General features: G+C 34.9%; 2 protein-coding genes across 3 annotated transcripts in view; one reads left to right on the forward strand and one right to left on the reverse strand.

Annotated features, from left to right (window-relative positions):
* The window catches only part of LOC145667811 (uncharacterized), a 174,204-nt gene that overhangs the window by 44,567 nt on the left and 105,712 nt on the right, over positions 1-23,925 (reverse strand). The window lies entirely within an intron of this gene.
* The window catches only part of Nplp1 (Neuropeptide-like precursor 1), a 179,866-nt gene continuing 161,993 nt past the window's right edge, over positions 6,053-23,925 (forward strand). Inside the window, exon 1 of one of the 2 annotated variants that reach the window (XM_081736633.1) lies at positions 6,053-6,395. In XM_081736633.1, coding sequence (XP_081592759.1) covers positions 6,294-6,395 — 102 coding nt within the window. In that variant the 5' untranslated portion in view covers positions 6,053-6,293. The remainder of the gene's footprint in view (positions 6,396-23,925) is intronic. The other variant, XM_081736632.1, reaches the window with a different exon arrangement.

A 23,925-nucleotide genomic window follows, 5' to 3' on the forward strand; every position in this document is an offset into this window, starting at 1 on the left:
GGCGGTGGACAAGTCTACTAAAAGGGCGCCCATACAAACATGAATATATATATATATATATATATATATATATATATATATATATATATATATATATATATATATATATATATATAGACTTTGAAAGAATGGGTGCCATTTTATATCAAAATCACCACCAAATTTGTTTTAGTATTAACGTAAATAGCTAATTTGTGGAAACCTCGAATCGAAATCCTCTTTACTAGAGAAAAACTTTTTTAGTTCCTGTAATAACATTTATGTCAAATAAAAGGAAGCTAAATATATCAACAACTTAATATAGTTCTATGGCCTATAGACACTGGAGGTTCAGTGCCGTGTTTACAAAAGCTCTCCATTGATTTATCTCCTTAGCCAACTGAAACTCGGTCTTCCTAATGGTCGTATTCCTATTTGAATTTTCAGTTAAAACTTTGAAAGCGTTTCTAATTTCTTCCATTCTGGCTACATGACCTGCCCATTTGAGCCTCCTAGGCTTGATGACTCTAACAATGTTCGGTAAACGTATAAATTATGCGGTTCCTCGTTATGAAGTTTCCGACATTCCCCATTCCCGTTCCTCTTGGAGTCTGAATATTGATTTAAGAATCTTGTTTTCAAATATTTTCATCTGCGATTTTCCCTCAGAGTCAGTGATCATGTTTCGCAACCATACAGAACAACAGGCATGATTCTCGTTTTTATATTTTAAGCTACAAATTCCTCAACAGAGTTGGAGACAACAAAATATTTTTAACTCAATAATAACACGAAATCCCTGCTTTCAGTTGACATCAAATATCTTAGTGATTATGGTTTTGGTCTCTTAATAATGATCCTAGATATTTCAAAGTATCCACTTTGTCGAAATTAAATATTATTTGGTATTTTAACTCATCTATAAAATGCAGTATTACGATCTCGACAAACTTCCATGTATTTAGTTTTCTCTGCATTTATTTCTAAGCCCATATCCCTGCAAGCGTTAATTAAGATTTAATTTTTTCTATTGTTTTATCATCCCCTATTAAATTTACCTCATCAGCATACGTCATAACCTGGTAAATGTAATTCAGCTCTAGGACCTGATTACTCTCTTTGATTTTCCTTATATTGTTCTCCAGAACAAAGTTAAATAATAATGGCGACAACACATCTCCTTGTTTCAGGCCATTCCCAACGTGAAAGCTCATGAACAAGAATTTCTCTACTAGAACCTTACTTTGAGATTCATTTAAACATAACTTAATTAATCTACCTTTTTCGATATTCCAAATTCTGTAAGCATGTTATAAAATGTTTCCCTCCTACCTGAGACTATAAAGTCAATAATAATTGATGTGCCCGGATATTGTATTCCCATTTCTTTTCAAGTATTAGTCGAATGGTAAATATCTGATCGATAGTTGATCGATTTTACCTAAATCTGCTCTGATAATCTCCAATAATTTCATCTGCGTATGGAGTCAATCTTGCTAATAGAATGTTTGAGAGGATTTATTGGATGTTGACAGAAGAGAAATGCCACGATAATTATTACAATCAGTTTTGTTGCTTTTCTTCTGAACTGGAACAATGTTTGATTCTTTTCACTCTTTTGGTAATTCCTCCTTCTTCCAGATAAGGAGAATGAATTTGTGTATCTTACTCTACAATTTTTCCCCTCCAGCTAAAATTAAGTCAGCCAGAATTTCGTCTACACCAGGAGATGTGTATTTCTTTAATTTTTTTAAATAGCCATTGCAATTTCTGTCTGGTTAGGTTCTGGAATATATGGTTATGCTGTATGCATTTCACTTTCTCCACGAACATCAGTTTTTGGCTATGTGTTAAGCAAATTGTCAAAGAAATCTTTCCATCTATTTAAGATGCTATCCTGACCAGTGGGAACTCTTGCGTTGGCTTTCTTTAATATAATTATAAGCACAAGGTTGATAGCCTTACTTAAGTTCGTTTATGCATTTATTCATTTCCCGAATGTCTTTGTTTTTACTATTATCTTCAAGTTAATTAATTTTAGCTTTCAAAAATTGCATTTCTTTGTTCTAAAAGTTTTGGAAGTTTTCTGCCAGATGACAATGAAATTTTATGTAGTTATTTCGTTCGGATTTTGTAGCCAATCCTGTTTCTTCTGTTTTCTCTTCTCTGCTACTTTAGTGCATTCCTGATTGAACCATGGTTTGTTCCTATGTATTTCTGAGTGCCCAATATTTCTTTTCCTGAAATTTTAATATTATCTCTAATTTCAACCAAGTATCCTGAACACTAGTGCACTCCGAATCTTCTAAAACCGAGAATGTACTCGACACTTCAATCTGGCTCCCTTCTCACTTGACTCTCCTCTAATTTCTTTAAATTAAACCGCTCCGTTTTCATATATTGAATATTTTCTTTATTCAACGATAGTTTCTCTCTTATTGTCGTGCTATCAGGTGGTAATCAGTATCACAATCAGCTCCTCTGAACCATCGAACATCAATTGTGGTAGACTGTTTTCTTCTATCTACTAAAACGTGATCAGTTTGATTATGTATTTTTCCATGTGATGAAGTCCAAGTATATTTATGAATATCGTGATGTGGGAATTTTATAATCTTCACGATAAGATTTCTGGATGTTGCAAAGTTCACGAGTCTAACGCCATTGTCACAACCTTCCTTATGCACACATTTATTCCCTATAATTGGTTTGAAAACACCCTCTCGTCCTACCTTCGCATTGAAACCGCCTAACAGAATTTTCATATGGTATTGCGGGAGATTATCAAACACCCGTTCTATTTTTTCGCAAAAACTGTCTTTTTTTATAGTTATCCTTATTTTCTGTTGGGGTATGTACATTACACCACCGACCCTTAAGAGAAATAAAAGAAAATCTATCATTAACAAATTCAACCCACGTAATTGCTGATATTATTCGTTTATGAACGAAAAGCCCTGTTCCTAGTTGGTAATGTTTAATTCATTCCCCGTAAAAGAACGTAAAATTTCCCGACTTGACTCCTCCATTTCCTTCTCATCTAACTTTCTGAGATCCCACTAGGTCCATCCTCTATTTTTAAACAGATTCGTTACAAATTTTAACGCGCCTGACCTATAGAGATTTCTTATATTCCATGTTCCAAATCTCATGTCGATTTTACTTTGCTGAGTTCGTGCCAAGTTATCAGTTCTGATCCGATGATTCTGCGAATATATCTGAAAAGTACTTTATTTTATTGGATGAGATTGTTAGCAACACACCAAATCCTCAAGCTGGAGGATCACCCCTTGTCGTCTGTCCGCGACTGCTTATTCAGTATATTCGCAGCTAAGATCTATATCTAGAGGCCTCCTTCTCGATCCGCAACCTGAGGACGCGCCATGCCGTGGTGACACAGGAAGACCACATTTCACGGAAATTAATATAGCTATATTTTAGAAATACAATAGGTACTGATAATCCGAACACTGCTTTAAAACCAACAGGAGCAATCGATATGCTTGGATATATACATAGATGCATATTAAGACTGTGAAAGCTTCGATGCGGTAAAAATAGTAGATTAGAGACTAGTGTCAATGAAGTATTTCATGAATGTATCGTACATTTGACTATCCGAACTATTCTTGAAGTATCATATTGTTTCGTTTTATGGCTACATAACTTTTATACCTACATTTTTGTAAGTGATTATACTCTTTACCTCTTCTTTGTCAATAGTAACTGTATGAATTTATAATACAAAACTGAAATACAGATATATATATATATATATATATATATATATATATATATATATATATATATATATATATATATTAATGTAATGTGATATTTCGCAGGGTATCTTATGTAAAGGGCGCACTGTACCTTTTACGGGTTCTTTACCAATAAAACTATAAGAATTTATTACTAAAAACTAATACATTCATTTATACTGTAATGTTTCGGAGGGCGCACCAGGACAGGTCCCGGTGTCCCGGTGGGCCAGCACGGGCCTCGGTAGAACTTAAGAATAGCCCACGATCATCAATAATATGAGCCTGGCAGCATAGATTCCAGTACACTTGTTAAAAAGATCAATTTCGCGGCAAAATTAATCCGTTTTATAGGATGTTTCTACTGCCGAAAGAGATCTCGTTGCTGTCCTTGTCGGCATGAAACGAAGATAAGAAACAGAAGAAGAAAAAGACAAGAAGAACTAAGTTCGAATGACCTCGGAAGACTGTATCTTTTTCAATACTTTTTTTTAGTATTCTTTTACTCGAGATTTCTTCATAGCTTGTTACTAAAATACTTACCAACATATCCTCATTTTATTGTCCTAACAAACCAATATGGGTATGTTGCCAGTAAAATAGTTTAGATTGATCGTGCCCCTGGTGTATAACCACAGTATTCCATGTCATCCCCCCCTAAACTATCCAATATATGTCTCCAGTAAAATAGTTTAGAACGATCGAGCCCCTGGTGTTATAATCACATTATTTCGTTACGGACTCCCCCCTATTACGAAATTGTGGCAACGTGCCTGGTACCATTCACATGTGTTCGTATCATATACTTGAAAAAGGAGAATTCGAGGAAAATAGGGATTTTTTTCTGAAAGAAAAGTATGGTGTGTATATTGTATCGAATATACTGTATACCATAAATTGCAAAAGAGTTAAAGAATTTATTAATTTTCTGACAAATCATAATATTTTTCTTTTTTAAACAGAATGCGGATTTAAACTCTGTAACCAAGGAGAAATTGAAGAAAATAGGAATCAAATAATAATAATAATAATAATAATAATAATAATAATAATAATAATAATAATAATAATAATAATAATAATAATAATAATAATAATAATAATAATAATAATAATAAAGGAATACATTTAAATGGGAAAGAAAGAATCAGCCTCCAAAAATAATGTTTTACCTTTAACAGAGTTATTACCGAATAAACTCTTATGGAAATATCTTTTCAAAATTACCTTACATTTAGGTATAGACGTTTCGGAAATTCAATGTGTCTTCTCTTCACAAAGCCCCTTAAATGAACTTAATCTGCCATTTCTGGAGTGAAGCAACGGTTGAGTGCTCATAAAATGCTGAGCTTCTTTATAATCCAATATTAGGCTGTAAAGGTGTTTGAGAAGTTGGGAAATGAACAAGGACAGTAAATGTGGTTTTATCATTTAGTAACAATATCAATAGTATAAATTAGAAAGAAAAAAAAACACCAAGTAAACTCTGAAGATAGTGTTAATTTGAATGAAGAATATAGAATCGTTTTCTATGAATAGACATCGTTTATTGACTGCCTAAGCTGTTAGTTCCGCACTTTATATAAGTTTGTGATTTCTATTTTTTTCCCCTTCCTTTTTAAAGGCAACTGTTGTAGCGCAACTCCAAAGCTTGGTTTTGTGACACCAAATAGTATAATTACATCTCGTACTGATTTCGTCATAGAAATCTCGGAAATGCGTAAAAGAAATAGCGTGGGACTGATACTCTCTGACGGAATGTAAAGGAAAATGGGAGGGGGGGGGAATGAATGGATCGATGTATCGGAAATAGGGTAGGGTGGGGTAAGATGGAACACAACGATCAGTTTTCGAAATCTGAACTTTATAGACATATTTTTCCCTATATCTTTCCCCTTTTTTCTGTTGTGGACTACGCCCCCGTCATGTAAAGTCATCTGACGTGTCTTGAAAAGATTGGTGGGGAATATACGGGCAAGAGGAATGAATCGAGAAAAATTCTCTTCTTGAACTTTTGCTCGTGTCAGCTCTCTCTCTCACACACACACACACATAAATACGCATCCCTTACTGAGAAAAAGGGGGTTTGACTACAGTTAAGGAGGTGATAGCCCCGGTTATCCCTTTCACAAGAGAGCGAGATCGTTTGTATAGAACTGAGAAAGAGCGAGAGAGAGAGTGCAAGGGAGTATATGTTGGAGGAGAGGGTTGTCATTGCTTGGTAGAGTAAGGAGCGAACGAAATTGTGGATACAGAGAGTAGGTAAGGGATGGAGAGATTTTCAAGCCAGTTTCCTGCGCGAGCGCACTGTAGCATTTTTGGGGGAGAAAAAGTCGAACCGCGATCACATAAAATCGTCTCGTAGTTCGAAACGCAAACCAGACCTTCACACAGACGCGCTCCGGCTATATTATATATATATAAATATCTCGTAGTTTGGTTCCCATTCTTCCCTTGCACACACACACACATACACTCATTTAAGGCAACGTTAATCTGTAGATTTATTATCACGCCAGCCGTTACTTTGAATTTATATTTTGCCACCGCATCATGTGGCCTTTGACACGGAAAATGTACAAAGGGACACCAGGACATGGACACTTCTCTCTCTTCTGGATTCTTATTCTTACCGTTTGTATCAGCTACTGTCAGGTAAGAATTTTTCAAGTGCTTCTTTTCTTAATGCTTATTTTTACATACTTATCTCAGTTATCATATGAGAAATGTTATTCCTGAAAACAAAGAGGAAAACTTAACTAAGTTAAAGTTGGTTATTTTCATTTCTTTTTTTATCATGTTTTCCACAAAATATGAAGAAACAATGACTCATTCTTTAATTTAAGGTACCTTTCTAATATTGACATTGTGAGAATTGCGAAAAATACCGAAGAACGGAAATTGGACATTATCAATCATTATCAATAATGGTGCAGTTGAGTGCCAGGTACCATCATTCTTGGTTGCAAAACGTTGAATTTATTTTTACAACAAGATTCATTTATCATTTTTTACTTTTGTTATTCTCTGTCTAATTAGATATTTCAAATTTGTTCTGTGTTTTAGCACAGTGAAATATCAATTACCCAAATTAATGAGTTCAGGGCGCGATCTGCATACTTAGAAACCCGGCTATCGTCTGAAAAAAAAAAGTTATGTTGTGAAATAAAAATTTCTCTAAAATCAATCTAAAATCCGATGAAAAGATAGATCTAATGTGTGTACGTTGAAAATAATATCACTTTTACTACAAACGATTTTTAAAATACAGTACTTACATACGTTTAGAGTTGTTAGTTGAGTATATTCAACAAAATTGAATGAAATGAAAATTTTAGTTTACCGTCGCACGATAAGAGAGACAGGGATGATTGTAATGAATGAAGTGATGGAATAAATAAAGTAAGAGGAAATGAGAGAATTCGAGAAAATCCACGTGAATGGTGTTTGTTTAAAACAAAGTTCACTTGGCGAGGCCTAGAATCGAACCAGGGACAAATACGACCAGAGGTGAGCGCTTTACAATTTAGCCACCGCGGCTAAATAATATAAATGTTCAATAATATTTGTTTTGCTGTAGACACTTGTTTGCGTGCTGTCATCTTTAACGAACGAATACTGTTCGCATTTCAATATATATTTGTATGTATATATGCATATATTGAAAATATAATATTTTATTTTGTGATATCTATCATTTTATTTTATTTGGCTATCAAAATGACAGAGTTCGGATAATTGAAGTTTTACTGTAATTATTTGGTTTATTAACAACATTTCGGATTGAGCCAATATAATGAAGTTTTCACTACTAAGAACCTATTTTTCGGGGGGGGGGAGTCGCCGAACGTGTATTTATTGAGTGGTACTATCCAGTAGTACAGCCACCTGGGTAATTTTCGGTGGGGGTAAAATTTATTTCTTTCTAATCTTGTTCCAAAGTAGCCCAGAGATTCACCCAGTCCCTCTGAAAAACGGTTACGTGGGGATTAAAAACGGCCAGTGATGACTACATAAGCTCTTGTATCTATTATTCAATGTGAGGCAAGACGAGACAAGTAACAGTTCTCCCAATAGACTTTTTCGAATCGAGACATCATTTCCAGACGAGACAGATTCAACTCTTGTCTCTTACACACCCCTTTCTGTACGAGTATGTGCGTAAGTCGAGTAAGTATGGTCCCTTGCTGTCACTCAGCCCTTGCCCTCGTGTGGGCAGCCTCCAACCTTTACCCGATATTACGTAAGTGGGATGAACGAAAAAAGCGTTGGAAAGCTCCAATGAAAAAAGTCAACTACAGAATTTGAGCTTCAGATTTTCCGATTAGGCCTCGAGACATCTTAGCATTCACGTAACGTCGCTAAACTGAGTGCAACATGATATAATATAGGAAACACCAATGAATTTGCCATACATGGCTGTCCTGAGGCACATTTCTCACTCACATACCTCTAATTATGACATTCAAGTAACGACGTTGTGTTTTTACCAAACACTCATTCTTCATGTCTTACTGCGCGAACAAAGTAAAAGTGTAGGAAAATTAACGTGAATAATGCATTCCAATACAGAATGTCTCTAGTACTAAAATTTTAATATAATTTTAATTACTTATAATTATCTCGTTCAATCTCTTACGTGTGCTTCTGAAAATTCTATTCAGATTTACAATTGTTCTAAAAATATCTGTTAAAACCAATTTTTCAAGCAATGAAACTCGAAATCTAATAGTAGGTATGCGTAGCGTAGACGTTAATGCTCTCGCCTTTCGTACGAGAGGCTCAAGGTTCGATTTCCAGTAAGGACATTCGGTCGGAAAAATGTAAAAGCTTTCTCAGACAAGTCAACCTGAATGAGATTTTCCTCACTCACACCAGGTAAAAGCCGGGATGGTGCCTCTAGCAATGGTCCCAGTCCGCCTCTTTCCTTCCCCATTCGTTTCTTTCTCCGTAATTTTCCGGACAATGTGACCGCCGAGGGACGTTATCCCTCATACATGACGGGCTAATATGGCAATATAGGCCGAAAGTCCAGAAATCTAATTTTGAATCCTAATCCTAATCGAAATCTGGTAACATTCGACATATGAGGCCTGGAAATTCTACATAAGCTTACGAGTGACTCTAGTCCGATACATAATGGACTACCAAATCGTGTAAGCATAAACATTTACCAACTTCTGGCAATTTTAAATAATGAGAGTGAATAGGAAGGTAACTCTTTCAACTGTGTACAGTGATGATTACAAAAAAAATTTCCTTAGGGGAGTATCAGTACATCGCTTGGGTGAATAGCAGAACTGCAAAGATATTGGTAACTCACGGTTAACATGAAAAGAGATATGGCGAAAGAATGAATATTCTAGCTCCAGACAGGATTTTTTTTTCTGTGGGGTGCCCCTGAAATTCTCTGAGTGTGTATCCGTGTGCATGAGATTTCTCGGGGCTCTCCCATTTCTTCACACTTTCTTCATTCCACCGTTTCCTTCACTGCTCATCATCACCGGCTCCTTTAGCCTAGCCGGCATAAACACGGGACGTAAAACTTAAAATTTCATTTCCTTTGCTCTGAGTGTGTGTATGTCTCTAGTCATTCAATATTTAGATAACAATATGTTAATGATCTGTAACTCCGATTATTTAGATTCTTCAGAACTAAAGTTATACACAATTTGATACATTGTGAGTTCTATTTAGATTACTATATGTTGTAGCAAAGAAAACAACTTTTAAAAGATAATTGTATATCACTGAACTTGCTAGCAAAAAAGTAAAAGTGATGCTAAATGTCTAACATTAATACAGGAAAATTAAAATTAAAAAAAAAATGAATAGCATTTGAAAAATGAGTTGGACTGTCTCTTATGCCTTATAACATTGCATTCTGATATTCACAATTTTCTAAACCCTACTAAAACTTGGATTTTTCCGGTAAAATTTGTTATATAAAAACACTTCAGATTGAAATATGATACGAATTAATATAAATCGTGTTAAATAAAGGTCATTTGCATATAACGTGTGAAATAACTTTTTTCCTTCTGATTCTTGTTTAATTGAATCAAATGTAATGTGGTTAGTGTGGAACTTCTGGGAATGACTGTTTCCTCCTTTAACATTAACTTAACTGAGATATAAAATATTCTTGCAATCTCGACTAAACTAATATTTCATACGAAACTAGCATATCCTCAACTTATTTCATGGTGTTACAGACTTAATTTCTTTTCATGATAACTTGCTACTTAGCCATATAGTACAAAATATCCAGAAGACATTCTAAGGATATCTCATACATGTCTCATGAAATTCAAGTTTGCAGTGTAAAATTTAACAATAATGGTTAAAATCTATGGGATTTCTCTTGGATTTCAGTGGAATATGCCTGTAGTGTTGCCCATGAGAAGAGGATTAAGTTTTCTTGTCTTGTGTCGTAAGTTTTGCAAACGTCTCTTCTCGTCCCGTCACAATTTTTTTTGTTCCGTTTGGTAAATGCATGTACAAAATTTATGCGATTTTTTTTTAAAATTTCATCTAGAAGTTATCAGAATCGTTCCGTGTCACGAGAAACTCACGATATAGCAACATTTAAAGAATATTTACTATTGTAGTATATTCTTGAATAACTTACGTATCTTTAAACGCTCTTCATTGTGCGTAAAACAGCTTTCTCAATTTATAGTTTTTTTATACGATGAATCATGTAATACTAAAACCTCGTAGGTAATACCATATGCCTGTCACGGAACAATATTCGTATGTTCAAAAATCGTTCTGTAATTATTCTACATAGAACTGAGAAATGTACCACGGGAATCTCTAACGAAGTCCAAGTCATAGTGGTGATCTGAATTTCTTCTGGGCGTTTAGTGGAGAGGAAAAATGTGACGTTCCTTAGACAACCTGATATGTTGGAATTGACACCTCTAGGTTGTCCAATGAATATTTCTGTGTTGTTTGGGTATTCATATAAGGTTACACAATTGTAATGAAAAGAGAGTAGTTTAATTTATTACATTACATGAAGACATAATTTATTATTTTTTTAAATAGGTTATCTTTTCACTCAGATTTATATCTTAAGAATAAATCGATGGGTTTGTAAAACTAGTTTTCCGCAGACAAGCATGTTATCTTTTCAGCAAGGAATGGTTAGAAGATGTTGTAAGTGTAGTTGGCAGATGGACTATCTATCTATATAGGACTATATAAAATTGAAAGTGACTATGTTTGTAACTTCGTACCTCTTGAACCACTCGATCGGTCTCGATCAAATTTTCAACATGGATGAAGTTCGGGCCTGGGAGTGTTTTATCGTTTCACTTTGACGGTATAATGTAGGGGAGGGAGAGTGGAGAGATATATAAATATAAATAAAAATTAATAACTCTTGAACCACGAAACAGCTCTAGATCAAATTTGTCACATAGACGAAGTTAGAGCCTGGGATGGTTGCTATCATTTCACTTTGATGGTGCAACTTAGCGGATGGGGAGATATTTGAAAATGATCGAAACGAACGATATTAGTGTCGAATTCATAGTTTTCGGTTTTGCTGAGATGAACAGTGACACTTCCGATGCCATTTAAATACAAATTCAGCCCTGCAACTTGTAACAAGAAGAGATATATAAAAATGACCGATATTAGTGCCGAATTCATAATTTTCGATGACGTTAAGACGAACAGTGACGCGATGAATTTAAAATCCAAATTCCGTTCCGTAACTTGGGGTAGGGGTATATTATATATGATCGAAAATGGCCGATATTAGTATCGAATCATAGTTTTCGGGGTCACTGAGACGAACAGTGACACTTTCGATGCCGTTTAACTCCAAATTCAGTCATTTATGTCCAGAATGCAATGTCCCTGCGGAATACCCCCTGCGAACAATTGGTATTCTGCTAATTTATTATAAATTTACGATAGTTCAACGTCTAGCAAATGCATATACATTTTGAGCACTTATTCTAGAACTATAATTTACCGTATAAGTGAAGGTCCTTTAAGAATGCAAAGAAATCTAAGATTTGGTTGAGTATTTCATGAGTCAGAACTTTTCCAGTAGAAACCTTCCGAAACGAGTTATGACATTCACCACACTTTTTCGAGATAAGACAGACTCAACTCTTGTTTTGTAATCAACCCTACTTTTCATATCTCTTTCGAAAGTAGAAATAAGTCTTTGTAGAAGAATTATGCTTTCATAATTATTATGAAGGATACAGCAAAAAAGTGGTAACAGCCCATTTTTTGGCTAATTTTGAGCTGTGTGGACTTTGTGGTGGACAAACACCGTGCTCGTGGGTTTTCTCGGGGTTCTCCCGTTTCCGCCCACTTTCTTCATTCCACAATCTCACCTGGTAATTAACGAAAATGAATGAGTATGATATAATCGGTGAAATGAGAATGAGGGAGGAAACAGAAGATCCCACATACACGGAACAGAAGAAACAGAAAAACTCACGGGCACGATTTTGTCCACCGCAAACTCACATGACCTGAGATCAAATAAGGGACCTCTTACACCAGAGATGAGAGCGCTCCCATTGAGTCATCATGTTCCCAGTGTACAGGGTTTTCATAAAGTCTGGACGGATTTAATTTGCTTATAATTTTCATAAAAATGCTCATAATGAAATCAAATAAAGTACAAACGGTAGCGGAAGGATTACCCCCTGACCTTACCCCCTGCGACTTCTGGCTTTGGGGTAATGTGAAAACGGAAGTTTATGCAAAGAAGCCAAATGGTTTGGAGAACTTAAAGGACAAAATCAGGGCGTCTGTGGCTGGCATTTCGGATCAAACACGGCAGAACGCTGTGAGTGGATTCCAGCGCCGCCTACGCGAATGTGTGGACGTAAATGGCGCCCAGTTGGAGGTGTGGCGGTGAATGAACTGAGCTGGTGCAGATTACAGGTAAAAATTTAATCCTTCCACTACCGTTTGCACTCTATTTGATTTCATTATGAGCATTTTTATGAAAATTATAAGCAAATTAAATCCGTTCAGACTTTATGAAAACCCTGTATAACTAAGAAACAATGGACTAATGATAATGCACTTCGTTGTGAGCACAAGATGATTTCTTTTACTGTGTCTTTGAGATACGTAGAAAAATCTTGTTTGCATGTTTGGAGAGTAATATCTTTTTAAATGCCTACACTTATGATTCATAAACACATAGGTTAGTATAACATATGAAGCGCAGTTCTGGATTTACGTATAAGCTAAACAAACTACAATTTAGGACCCCACTCTCTTGGGAGCCCCATATTTAAAGGAAAACTGGATATACCTTTCCAAAAATATAAGAAAGAAACAAAAAATAAAATCTAAATATAGGAAGAATGCTTCGTGTTGCATAGGCTTTTATGATGTAAGTAATGAGGCCCCTTATGCTAGCCTGCTTCATAAAATGTCACTAATTTCTTCATTTCTAAACATAGGTGTCTATGTTAACCTGAACATATAAAGGGCCCCATTACTTTCAATAGCTTAGCTCCCCAACAAAACTGAATCCGGCTTTGATTAAGCGTATAATCTCTAACTGGAAATAGAAACAGGAAGTTTCGTACCAAATGCAGGAAAGCTAACCAGTTAACCACTAGGGAAGTTGATGGAAAATTTTGTATATAACTTTTAATTGAAAAACTAAGTACTATTTTATACTAACAAATTACTCCTAAGTCAGACTTCTTCAGGTGCAATCTCAACAATTTGGAAAAGATTCACCTCTTCGAATAACCCTGTTTGCAAACTCCTGATTAGGTAAATAATTGTTTTACAATATGCTTAAGTTTGCAGCTTCATTTATTCATGATGAAATGAGTTTAGCATCTTGTGATTATGACCGGAAGACTAAAGAAAAGTAACGGTAAATGCTAGGGAATAAATATGAAATAATTATTGTATAAAAATATTTTGAAGATATTGAGGAACTGCGAAATAATCAGTTACCAAACGTATACTATACAATAAAGACCTAATACCAAATTTATTTATTAAAATATATCTAGTGGATCATTCTTTTATCTAATTGTTAATTGTTAAAATTGCTGAAGCGCTTATTGTACTAATGAAGCACAAGGAAGAAAGTACAATATTCTCTAAACATAAGACATGTTTAATATTTGTTTTCGAATTTTCAGCAACAATTTTCTTAAGTACACTATAATGCTTTTAAACACTAAGTGTTGGAAAACCTCAAGTTCCTAATTCCATCGCATGGTGGTGATAACGTAGTTAGGTCTCAGCAAAAAGTGAGGAAGATTGTGTGCACGCTTGAGTTGTGGCAACTTTTATTCGCTATGCTTGAACATTTCATGAACATAGAACATTATTTTTCTCCCCGACTTAATGGATAATTTTAACTTAATTTTCCTGATAATTTTGCTAGGCTCGAGATATGAAGTGGAGGTCACGGTGGCTCAGTGGTAGAGCGCTTACTTCTGCTGGGTGGAGTCCTTGGTTCGATCCCCGGCGAAGTTTGTGGTGGGTTACATTTTATCCCTGGGTTTTCTAGGAGTACTCCCGTTTCCTCTCACTTTCTCATCCAATCAATTCTTCTATCATCACTCACTTGCTTTAATCATCGTCTCCCTTAGCCAAAAGAACAAAATTGTGGGATATTAAACTAAAAGTTTTTCTTAAAACAACTTAAATTTTGAAGCACAGGAGGTTTATGTACTAACTCGATGGCATATCATTAAAATACGTAATTGGCATTTAGCTTTTTGTCTGTTATGTAGTCAATATATTTTATCACATCGTAAGAAGCCAAGGACGGTACTTTTTGAAAAATGTAATTATAAAAATTTGACTGTTAGTCGTCACAACTTATACATCGAATAAGACTGGTGTGTTTTTAAGCAGGACCCTGGTTCAATTTCGCAGCAAGAACGTGTATATAGCCTTAAACCTTGGAAGTCACTTAGCCAAGTCTAGTGTGCTTCTTGTTTTCACCCGCAAAGATTCTAAAATTTCTTCTGACGCAAATATATTCTCTTGACGTTGAGGAGTACCATAAGAGTTCTTCAAAATAATATGTTACTTACTTCCCCTTGGAAGGTTCTCAAGCGGAAATTTTGAGTTCTTTTAGTCAAACACTTATTCGTTCCACAAATAAACATTTCAATTCTCTTTTTCCTTTCGAATTTATTTACGCAAAGTTCGCGATAGAACTTTAAAACAGTGTAGATGTTCCAGATTTTCCGACTAATACGCCAGGACACAATATGAACATCACTCAACTAAGCAATTATAATAAAACACAGTACTCAACTACGCGATAGTGATAGTTACACACTTCCTTATTTCTCAAATATCAGAATTAATTACTAGGTTAAAACACACCAAAAGTGAGGAATAAAGGGTACATTATTGCTATTAGTTGAATATCGATTACTATAAGTGAGAGATTTTTTAAAAAATATCACATCTTAAAAACGATCTTAAAAATTAATAAAATAAAGTATTTAACTGCAATTACAATAAAATACAGTACTCAACTGAGCAATTACAATAAAATACAGTACTTAACTACGCAATTACAATAAAAATATCGTACTCAACTATGCAATTACAATAAAATACAGTACTCAACAACGCACTTACAATACAGTACTCAACTACGCAATTACAATAAAGTATCGTACTCAAGTAAGCCATTACAATAAAATACAGTACTCAACCATGCAATTACAATAAAATACAATACCCAACTGAGCAATTACAACAAAATACAGTACTCAACTACGCAATTACAATAAAATATCGTATTTAAGTGAGCCATTACAATAAAATACAGTACTCAACCATGCAATTGCAATAAAATACAATACTCAACTGAACAATTACAACAAAATACAGTACTCAACTACGCAATTAAAAAATAGTACACTGAGCAAGTACAAAAAACAAGGAAGAAAAAAGGACATTTGGGGTCCGATTAACAATTGTGGGGACAACGATAAAACTGACCAAATAGGAAAGAACAGTACTGTTAAAATCTGTCTAATTACCTTAGGAAAATACGAAGCAGTAGCATTTTCATTACCTGGCTAATACAAATAAGTCTTTATTAGACAAAATTGGCATAAAGGGTGCGATTCACAAACAAAGCTTTTTTTTTTCTTCTGCGTTGTTGAACACAGATATATCTTATGGATACCATAGAACTAGCTAGTTAGTTAACCACTAATTAACTTCACTAAAACACTGAAACCCTTTTGAATAGGATTTAGTCCTGTTAATTAAGATAAACAGAAATGCTTTCTTTTTTTTTTTTTAATTTTCTATTTGAGTTTAGACATTAAGAACTGCTTAATTATTGAAAACAACCTTATGTTTTACTTCTGGAAGATGATAAAGAAAAAAATCTTATAAACGTTAGGAGCGACGACATAATCTTCTGTATGAGCTTAGCCTAGATATGAAGTCCGCACAGTGTTATCTCTTTCTTTTCTCCGCATCTTTTCCATTTTGTAATAGTGGGATTGTAGGAAGGAGGGAAGACGGGGAGAATCTTATTTAGTCAGAACCAGTGCTCATAATCTCGAATGTATTTTCCGTTCGATATTAACTTTCCGTTTAAATTTAAAAGCTTTTCAGCCATGGGAAATGGGAAAATATATTTTCCGTTTTTTTGAGAATAGCACAAATGAAATGGTCTTAATATAAAAGGCCCATAATGAGAAAAGTTTCCTTGGTTGGTTCAGACACTCTCTGATTAACGAAAATTCACAGTTTCCCGTTTTCTTCATTTTCTTTATTTTCAGAACACATTTTTTTTCTTTCTTTCATTCTTTTCAACATCGTTTAGTTTCCGACGACGCAATGAGTTCTATTACCACTTTACCATTTAATCATAAAAGGAAATTTAGTCCTTCTTTGCTGGTCTAATGGCTAGTTCGAATAGTTTAGGTACGTGACGTCAAGAATTCTTTCCCAGTTGGAAAGCAGTGGTTCAGAATGCACTTTAAACTGTAGTCTTTGTTCTATATAGCCTGTCTGCTCAGATAGGACGTAAATTCAAACCAATCTACCAATAAAACCAATTACAAAAGACTCCCTGTTAACTGATTAGCATGGGACTAAGCCTGCTCGGATTTTAAAAAATCGGTCAAAGCGTAAATCATCATTACATGGCCCTTAAATTGCATAGCATTTCCATAATAGTTTGTAGTATTATAATGCAATAAACTTTAATTCCAAAATCAGAAGTTTAGTTCATAATCTGGTGCTATGGCACTAATACTGTATCTTAAAAAATGCACAGATTAAACTATCATAGTATCCATAAGTTCCCGTAAGAAAATTTAGCTTAAATTATTCAAAATTTTCCTTAGTTTGTTGAGTATCCACTTCCTACGACATAATTTATGTGGTAAGATTAATTTTCCTATATTAAAGGAATCGCCAACCACATTTGATTTATTCATTTGCTTTTTGCTTCTAATTTTATCCTTCACTTGCTTCTGCAATAAATACACATAAACACACCCAATTAACAATGGGTGCAAATTACGCTACTTTGAAGAGACACACACAGATAAAATATTGCTATTGTATAGGTATGCTTCTGAAAAACAAAGAAAAAATTACATTTATTCAGTCAGCGTGAGAATTTCCCTGGATTTTCAGCGTTGTATCGACAAATTCTCTTTTTGCCTTTTTATTAAAGTTACCTACAAAATTTCCCTAGATTAGGGAAATTTTCCTTAAACTACGTACACTGAACTATCACATAAACCACATCCTTATTTACGGCGTATGCGTATTTGTGGTGTCGAAACAATATCAAAGTCGTAGAGATTAGTTTATTTAGTGTTGTATGGTAGCTTGTGGAGTTCCGAGTACAGCTGAAAATGGTTGGAGTTTTGAGTTTTAGTGTCCGAACGACAATGACATTTCTTGAACGATAGGCGGTTAGGCCAACAGACAGTTAAAGAGAGTGCAGTTAGGGGGAAACTCCACTGTATTGAAAAAATAAAGTAATCTTACAACTTAAACCATTGTTTATATGGGAAATATTTTGATTATGGTTTGTTTGTTGTTCTCTTTTAGTTCGCCCGGTGCAATTTATTGATTTTCTTTATCAAAATGTTAGTTTAAGTTTGTTTCTTGTGCATGTATGTGTTTCACATACTTATCCAGCAACAAGGTTATGAATAGAGCGGTTTCCTATTAAAGTGGGTTTTAAAGTATGATCGGGGTTTGAATGTAATGCACGTATTATAATGAATGTAATGCACGTAATGCAAGATCCACCCTCATATTATAGTGACCGCAAAGACTTGTCAAATCTGGACTCTACATCAATCACAGAACTATTTTTCCTTTACGTGGGGTACATAGGGAGACTTCGGTACGATTTGAAGGGCTGCCTTCCGAACGCGCAATTGAGAAAACGTCACATATCAGAAGTGCACCAATAATGCTGCCAAGTTTTGAAAATATGGTGAACGAGCAACCCCAACAACAAAAGCACTAACAGCAACAGAAACGGTACAATTTTTTTGTAACAAATGATAACAATGATAACTGCAAATATATGAAACAACAATAAAACCAAAAGTAAACAAAATGAAACTTAGCGACAATCTGTCAACATTATAATTTCAGGCGTTCTCCGTAAGCATGAGAGACAAGAGTGGCAACATTTCACGGATGAGGGTTGACAACCGGAACACATCCTCGCGTTCTATTGAGTGATGAAAACTCGATAGATCTAGGCAAAGCTTCACGACTCCCTGTGATCACTTCAGTAGTGATAGTTTCCCACTAGTCGCCTCTGTGAAAACATAATCCTTTATTATGGCTACTAATATATAGTTAATGAGGAAGAAAGGATTTGTTCGAAATAGCTACTGAGGTTTACCTCGTGGCTAAACGATTTACTTACTGTTTTCATTGCCAATCATGGTGCTGTTCTCAGAGAAATTCGTATCGTGTAAAACGCACAGTATACTGTATTTCTACCCCTATAACCTATCTGTTAAAAAAAAAAAAGATGCGAAGTTCAAAAAAACAACCTGACCAACAATTTTTTTTATGATTAGCGCGTGTGTCTTTGTTTGATTCGCCGAATATCCTCGAACGCACTAGAGTAGTTCAAATTTCACTTTCAAGAATGGACCTCGTCCTTAGCCTTGCTGATGATAAAGACATAATTACAAATCAAGAGATCGATCAAGAAACTATTTGATTAGTTTTCTTTCGTGATCGTCAAAATAATGCAATTCTATTTAGTTATAGTAAGTATAGCTGAGCTTGAACACAAGGTCAAAAATATTGACTTGATATTCCCAATAATTTACTATTCTCCAAAATTCAAAAACCGAGAACGTACAATTTTCAAATATAGCGCACAATGACTTCCTTTGCTTAACGTTATAAGCTGCGGTCGGTGGCATGCACCTGTAAAAGGTAAGTTCGGGAGAAAGCACTCGCCTGCGCATAAACTAAGCATGCCATGTGAAAGACCAATTCATGCTGCTAATAAAATTCCTGTACGGTTGAGAACTTTTCAAGAGATTTAACGTTAAATGCACAATTGCGTCTCTTAGCGACCTATCGTTATTATATAGTGTTGATGGTTTGAACTTGCCACTGCTTGATACTGAGGTCCATTCACAGACAAATTGTCCATTGCAAATTGGATGACGTATGGCAAAGACGTAATGGTTGAGAATATACCAAAGAACTGCACACGATTTGTACAACCATTTGACGTTTGGATTCCGACCAATCAAAGATAATGTCAGGAGATTTGTACATAGTATGAAACTTCTTCATCTGGACGTTATGATGTACCAACGAAAGAATCAAATAAAGTTCGTGTCTACGTTAATGAATCAGTTCGGATCACCGCGATACATTGGATTGTTTCAGTTTTCTTTCCACAAGGCAGGTAACCGAACACATTATGTACCTTTTGAATCACCTGACGAAATTGCTTTTCGCTTTGGTTATGCAAACTGTTCCCTTGACGCAATTGCACATATAAAATGTTCATGGTGGAAGGAAGTCTTTTGCCTGCGTCATTTCTTTATAGAACAGAAGAACAACAATGATCAATTTCCATCTCTAACCTATCATTATTTTGAATAGTATAATGACTAATTTTAACTAACAAACCCGTTTGTTATTGCAAAGCAGTTTTTTTTCTGTTACTTCCGATAGATTTCAATTTGCATGTCAACATTCGTTACTAATAATGTTGTACTTGATGCGTTTAAATGCGCATATTCTAATTTTTTCACATAAACTTCCAAGTTGAATCTCTTGTACAGTTCTCAACCGTACAGGAATTTTATTTACTCGTTTTAATCAGCATAAATTGGCCCTTCAAATGGCATGCTTAGTTCGCTGCAGACAAGTACCTTCTCCCGAACTTTCCTTGTAGATTCTCTTGGAGGCCTATACTGTGAAAGTTGATTTCGTTTGATAAAATGTGTACCCGCCAACTTCAACCGATTCAAGCCCCAGTTGTAGTTCGGAATCCATGTTAATACTAGCTCTTTTCTCTTTTATAATCTTGGTGTTCCATAAGGGCAGAAAGCATAAAATACAATTCAGTAATGGATATAAAATGGTTTTAAAGCAATGTCTTGAATTTTTGACTCCAAACTAGAAATGTAATGTTTTCTTTTCCTTTGTTTTAAATATTATCCTCTAAATTCAACATGAATCTCATTTCGTAACCTGCTTTTGTATGAATATTCAACATTCACCCTTCTCTAGTGCCAGATGTGACATACAAACATAAACCGCGTTGTTGTTTTCAAACTCATGACCAAAGATACCGAAAAACAAAACTGACAATCCATCAAAACAAGTGTTCGTCTCTGGTGTTCTTCTCTCTGGCGCTCTTCAGTTCTCTCTCTCTCTCTTCTCGCTCTTTCTGTCTGTCTGATGATCTCCAATGGAATTCTCTGGTTTGTGTTCGGAAATTTTTCTTAGATAGGAGAAGACTGAATAAGAAGCCTACAATTTACTAGGAAATTACGATGAACGTATTATACATATCTCTATTAAGTGTCTACAATAGGTCGACAAATGTATTCATACTGAAAAACTTGCAGTAGACTTCCAAGTTGTGGAGATTCAATATTGCAGAATATAGAAATTATTTTATTAGATCTGTCAGTTCCGTTTGCAATACAAGAAAAGGTCGAATATAAAATCTATTCTCGGGACGGAGAATCCATATCAAAAATAGTTTCTCGTTTTCTGATCAAAAACAGTTTTTGCTCCAAACAAATCATTATCATCATAAAATTTATCATTCTGTCATTATTGGCAGGTCCTTGTTGTACCTGAGAAGCTTTCACGTTCCACGGTCTTCCGCTAACTTCTTCGCCTTCACGTACGATCACTCTGTTTTGATATCGTCCATTAATTGTAGTCTACTTCGCCCCTCCTTCTCTTTTCTTCCACCATACCCTCTAAAACGTCCTTCATAATACAATTCTTTCTTCTAAGCCAATGACCCAACCAGTTTCTTTTCCTCTTCTAAATACTATCTATTTTTTTATTTCCCACCGTCACGAGATACCATTTCTAACACCCTCTTATTCGTTTTCCGCTCGAGCCAGATGATTCTCTCTGTTCTTCTGCACACCCACATTTCAAAAGCTTCCAGTCATTTTTGCACAATGTCCAGGTTTCAATCACAATGGCTTTTGTCTTTCTAATATTTGTTTTCATTCCATATTCTTCAGAGCCCTTTCTTGAGTTCTCTAACATCTTATTAATTTTCTCTTCAGATTCTGCAACAAGCACCATATCATCTGTAAACTGTATACACCTAATCATTCTTCATCCTATTGAAATGCCGTCTTCATTTTGTAGACTCTTTTTCACTATCACTTCTAGATACATATTAAATAATGTGGACGAGAGATGACATTCCACAGGAATCAATATTTTTATTTATTTCGACTTGTTTTACGTGTCAAGGTTAAGGCTATAAGAAGCCCTAGCTACTACCTAAACATGATACAAAATTTTAAGACAATATTTTACGATATGAAAAATTAGTAAAAAAGAATACAAAATTATTATGTATGTTTTAAAGAAAGATCCCAGCCCCCGCCAAGTGAACTTTGTGGTGGACAAACACCGTGTGCGTGGGTTTTCTCGGGGTTCTCCCGTTTCCTCCCACTTTCTTCATTCCACCATTTCATTCATTTCTCATAATCACCGTCTCCTTTAGCCTAACCGGCATAACCGTGGGACGTAAAACTCAAAGATTTCATTTCATTTTTTTTTAAAGAAACAGACAGTCACTGACACACACACAACACAGAATTATTATAGTGCTCCAATATAGATTGTGCGATATACTGTATACAGTATAATGAATACATTACAATATGTAAGTTAAGAAATATTGAGGTTGGTCTAGTTTTTACTACTTCCGGTTTTAATTGGAGGATCAAATCTGAGATAGAATCTACTCATGCGTATCTAAAACCCTAATCAAGAAAAACGCTTTCCGTTTTCTATTACTATTTTATTTTCTATCTATAGGAATACACGTTGAAACCGGAAGAAGTGATAAATTTCTACCATTTCGGTTTTAGTGAAGAAAGAACCTATTGCTTAGATCCTAAATTCATTTAAAAAATGTTTTTCGATATCTACTACTTTTTTCTCTATATAACGATCAGTATTATAGATTTCCACTGCTTAGAGCGATTAGATATGGAAATGGAGCGATTGGAAATGGAGCTATCCTTTGAGCGGCGAATCCATTTCAAAAGACCGTTTGTTCGTATTAACGTTTTCACTCTACATTGATCAATGTTGAAACTGAAAATGATTGATTTCTCTCATTTCCGCTTTGAATATCGGGTTAATGGAGGAAACGGAAAGTTATCATTACGACACTGAATCCAAATCAGAGAAACGTTTCTCCCTATCTCCTATACTGTTTTCGATCTATGGAGATCAATAGTGAAATCGGAAATAGTAGATAGGTACTGCAACTTTCGGTTACAATGCAGAGATAAGGGAGACCTATTCTAGAAACGTTGAATCCATCCCAGAAAACCGCTTTTCGCTATTGATTACCGTTTTTCTCGCTCAATGGTGATTAACATTGAAACTACAAATGATTGATTCCTACCACTTCCCGTTTGAATAGCAGGTTAATGTTAAAAACGGAAAGCTATTCTTACGGTACTGAATCCAAATCAGAAAAACGTTTCTGGCTACTTCTTACTATTTTGCTGTGATATCTGTCGACAGACGGACGGAAATAGCCTTTTGTATAAGACTTATATTACTTATGAATAGCAACAACAACAACGAAAAAAAAAAGCTAAAGTTGAAAATTATTGCAGTAATTGTTAACACTATGCGGAATTATAATTTATGAATAGCAATAAAGTAAAGAAAAATCTATAAAGCATTATAAGGAGATGTATATATAAATAATATTTCTGAGATTTTGGACTAATTAATCCGTAAATGCTCATTTTGTTTGTTTGTTTAAGTTTTACTCCCTTTTCTGCAGCCTTATCAGGCTATATGAGGCTTGGACTTAACAGTTTAAGGTGGAATCCGAACCATCGTAATGAGTTCGATATTTTCCTACCGAGTGTCGAACCTAGGAGTACGTGCACCAAGGTAGCACGCATTAGCCATCTTCCTTTTAACCATCAGAATTTGTATTGCTCTTTACCTTTGTATTACTCTTTATAGTCTTTAAAAAAATCCAAGTCATCAAACCCACAATGGATTGCGCCTTCCGATGCTAAGCCAAACGCTCAAGACCACTCGTCTATTGCAACCAGTAGACAATACAGTAGCCAAAAAGGCTATAGATCCTCACTCTTTACCTCTCATTTAGGATTTTTTTTTTTTTTTTGAGAAACTTGTTCTCGGATATTATATGCTTTCTCGCAAAAATGTGAAGAAAAAACTACTAAAACTAACGAAATAATTATGCTATTATTTCTTAGATACAAGTTTGAGACTTTGTGCTTTATGTTCTTATTTAACGCCAAACTCATGAAAGACAGGACCTACTAATAACGTAGACATCGGACCACATTTGATTTCGTAAATGAAATGAAATGAAATCTCTGTTTTCCGTCCCACGATTATGCCGGTTAGGCTAAAGGAGACGGTGATTATGAGAAAGGAATGAAATGGTGGAATGAAGAAAGTG

Source organism: Thermobia domestica, chromosome 13 (assembly GCF_964235325.1).
Source record: "Thermobia domestica chromosome 13, izTheDome1.hap1.1, whole genome shotgun sequence".
Classification (NCBI taxonomy): domain Eukaryota; kingdom Metazoa; phylum Arthropoda; class Insecta; order Zygentoma; family Lepismatidae; genus Thermobia; species Thermobia domestica.